Here is a 3700-nt window from a genome sequence, read left to right as displayed (position 1 = left end):
CATATATATATATACATATATATATATATATATATATATATATATATAAATAAAAATCTTACTGACCCCAAACTTTTGAATGATATATAATGTCCAACATCTGTAAAATCTGTGCTATGCTCTGTTTTAACAGAAACACAAGACCGTGATGAAAGTGAGAAATAAGCATATAGAACTGGTTCAGGATTAGTTAAAAAAAAAATAAAAATAAAAGCTGCTTAAAAGCCAAAGATCCAAAGGTCAAGCTCTTCTGAAATGGTTTTAAGGATTTCCAAAACAGGTCTGACACCTACTGGAGGATATATGCAAAGGCGGATTTGAAATGAAATCTTTTGAATGAAAAGATTCTGCATTGCCATTATGAATGTAACTACATGCCTAGAGTGAGACTGCATGTGCTTGCTTTGGATGCGTTTATACTAATGGGCTGAAATGTATACGTTCCAGCATACTGCAGCTATCATACGTTCACCGAAACTGGCTATATTCAGAATAGAAGAATAATGTACTGCTTACTGTGCAGTATATGCCGCCTACTCTTTTTAAAATAGAATGTGAAACAGTACACAGTACGAGAATGCAACAATAAACGCTTAAAAACAGTAGTGTGCTGCATTGTTTTCATATGACTTCATTACAAAATGGTTGATACAACATAAGGAAAGATGGCAGATTTCCAAACCAGTGTCTGCATTTGATTGAGCACTGAAACAAAAATAACACTGAGTACCTGTAAAAGATGTACTATAATATATAATAAAATATTTTCAATTGATATTTTCCTTGCAAAAAAAATAAATAAATAAATAAATTTAGTCACATCTGGTTTTAATATACAGCTATTGAATGGCTGTCAATGGAGAAAGACGCTTTTTAGGCCCAGATGGTGTAGTTACAGAACCTACCAGAATATGACTTGCTAAAAATGGGCCCCCTGAAAAAAGTTCATGACTTTTCATAAGTTTTTAATATATATTTACTGTACAGGTTCCGTTCTAGTCCAGGTGATATGTGAAAATAATGTTCACTTTTTCATAAAAGCATGAAACTTGGTACACTTGTATAGTTTGCGGCCCTAAACATTTTCAGAAATGGAGCCATCGCAAAAACACCTCGTGGTTACCATGGCGACCATTTTACTTTCTGCCATAACCAAATGATGTATTGTGTGTCATAGCTCCTGAACCAAACGTGGTAACACAGAAAGGGTGATGTCTACCCCTATGTTTTGATGGTCAAGGATTACAATGATACCATATACAGCAACATAAACTGTCCAGGTGAAGAGTTAATGGTGAAATCAGCAATGTGAGAAGGAAATCACAGTATCTGAGTATATCAGTATCACAGCATTACTAGTACATATTATGGCTATTCATTTTTCTTTCTTTGATAATTAACTAATATTTTATTTAATAATACATTAAAAGAATGTTTTAAAGAATACTATCATATATTTCAGAGATATTTAAAAAAAAATCATCTCAGGTAAGTGTATTTTTCCTTACCTCTCAGGCAGAGTGTGTTTCCAATACATTCTTGTTCTCTCTCAACAACGCTCTAACATCACACACAGATGGAAACGCAATCAGGTGAACAGTTAATGGTTAATTCAGTGGCTTTATGAGAATGATTGCAATTAAATCTCAGAAGATGCAGAATAAAATTTCAAACATATTTCATGTAAACTTAATTTACAATCACTCTCTAGGGCCAGAGTTGTCTATAATGTCCACAGGGGGGAAGCCAGAGTCCTGCATGCGGGCGGGTACACGCTGGTGAATCGCTAATATTTGATGTAATGGGTGGAATAATATTTATGTGTAGGGTGTGATGAGGGTGCGGGCCAGACGGTGACAAGTACGGGCGGGTTGCAGGTCCAATAACCAAGACTATTTCGACTCTGTCCAGTACACGCTGAGCAATGTAGCCAATCGCGCTGCCACTGATTGACAGCTGTAGTGATTATATTAAAGAGAGCGCTCTTTGCTGGCTTTCTGTATTTAATCTATTCACAATTTGAATAAAAGTTTTAATAAATGAGTTTTGTCAACCTCATGTAGGAGATTTAATGCAGGGTTCCCAGTTTTTATGTCAAATTGGTTGGGTATGGGATTAAATTAGTGTTGCTGTCAGATAAGTCAAGTCAAGTCAAGTCACCTTTATTTATATCTAAAGACAACGACGAGTTAATAATATTGAGAAGCGGTTCTTCTGCTACAGGTAACAACTCTTTCAGTAATTTAGTGGGTACAGGATCTAACAGGCATGTTGTTGGTTTAGATGCAGTGATACGTTTATTTAGATAACGTGTCGAGTGTTCTGTTAATTACTGCGATTGTGGGAAGATCATTTCAACAGCCAGGAAAGGTGAATGAAAATGCCTCTCTGTGATGCTGCCACGAGGCATTGCTTACTTACAGATCTCAGGCTTCTGGAGGGGATGTAGATTTGTAATAGTGAGTGGAAGTAGGAGGGTGCTGAGCCTGTGGCTGTTCTGTACGCAAACATCAATGTCTTGAACTTGATGCAAGCCACAACAGGTAGCCAGTGCAGGGAGATAAAGAGAGGAGTGAAGTGGGCCCTTTTGGGCTCATGGAAGACCAGCCGTGCCGCTGCATTCTGAATCATTTGTCGAGGTTTGATTGCACATGATGGAAGTCCAGCTAGAAGAGCATTGCAATAGTCCAGCCAAGAAATGATAAGGGCCTGGGCAAGAAGTTGTGCATCATGCTCTGTTTGGAAGGGCCTGATCCTCCTGATGTTGTGCAATGCAAACCTGCATGATCGAGCTATCTTTACAATATATTCAAACCAGTGGAGTGCAGATCCTGTGATGGTAGACAGGAGAATTTGATGATTCACAGTGTCAAACGTGGCAGATAGATCCAGCAGAATAAGAACTGATGATTTGGAATCAGCTTTCACAATCTGCAGGGTTATACTGACCGACAGTAAAGCAATCTCAGTTGAATGGCCGCTGCTGAAACCTGATTGGTTAACGTTCAGTTGGACATTCTGTGAAAGAAATAATGTAACTGTGTCTATAAAGGTGTGAACCAAATGGTCCATTCCATTAGAATAACAAAGGAACAGCATTCCCCAGGAACGTCTTGTAGATTGCAGGATCTCCAATGGGAGGTCCTAACAGTATCTGTTGTTTGTACCCCTTTCGTCTTTATAAGTATAAAATTATATCCCACAGACGGAACTTTGGGAGAAGCTAGGATTCATACAAGGGTTAAGATTGTTTGAAGGATGGCATGCTAACATCGCTATTGAAAAACTGCTACACTACCATCTTCAATAAATTCTTCTCCCCACCAAAATTTTGGTCAAGCCTGCTTAATTTTTTGTATTAGAGAAATCTAGTACATTGGTGAGTCACCCAAAAGACTGCTTAGCAAAAATACAGTAAAGATGATGATGCATGGGGCGACTTTTTAGGTTAGAAGGGGTGGTATGCACTGGCCTGTCTAGACAGATATTGTCTTGACAAGAAGTTAAAGTGGATCATAAAGTGTCAGTTGCTGTATTTACATCCAGAGATGAGAAATGGGTGGGTGAAGGAAGAGAGGAGAACACTACAGAGGAAAGATGGAAGGGTGAAAGGGAGCGTAGGTTTTGCCTAAAAGTAACTGGTAGAGGAATTGGTGGCACACAGGTAGTAATATGTAGGTTAAATGTAATAAAGAAATGA

At 38.0% G+C, this 3700-nt stretch overlaps 1 protein-coding gene across 1 annotated transcript in view; it reads left to right on the top strand.

Moving 5' to 3' along the window:
• Positions 1-148: 148 nt before the first annotated feature.
• The window catches only part of LOC107667730 (fragile X mental retardation syndrome-related protein 1-like), a 23503-nt gene continuing 19951 nt past the window's right edge, over positions 149-3700 (top strand). The window contains exon 1 of the mRNA XM_016459452.1: positions 149-154. Within this exon, the coding sequence (XP_016314938.1) occupies positions 149-154 (6 nt within the window). The remainder of the gene's footprint in view (positions 155-3700) is intronic.

This window comes from Sinocyclocheilus anshuiensis, unplaced genomic scaffold, assembly GCF_001515605.1.
Source record: "Sinocyclocheilus anshuiensis isolate Anshui unplaced genomic scaffold, SAMN03320099.WGS_v1.1 scaffold2189, whole genome shotgun sequence".
NCBI lineage: Eukaryota > Metazoa > Chordata > Actinopteri > Cypriniformes > Cyprinidae > Sinocyclocheilus > Sinocyclocheilus anshuiensis.
The sequence above is the reverse complement of the archived record's forward strand: the minus strand, read 5'-3'. Positions and strand labels throughout refer to the sequence as shown.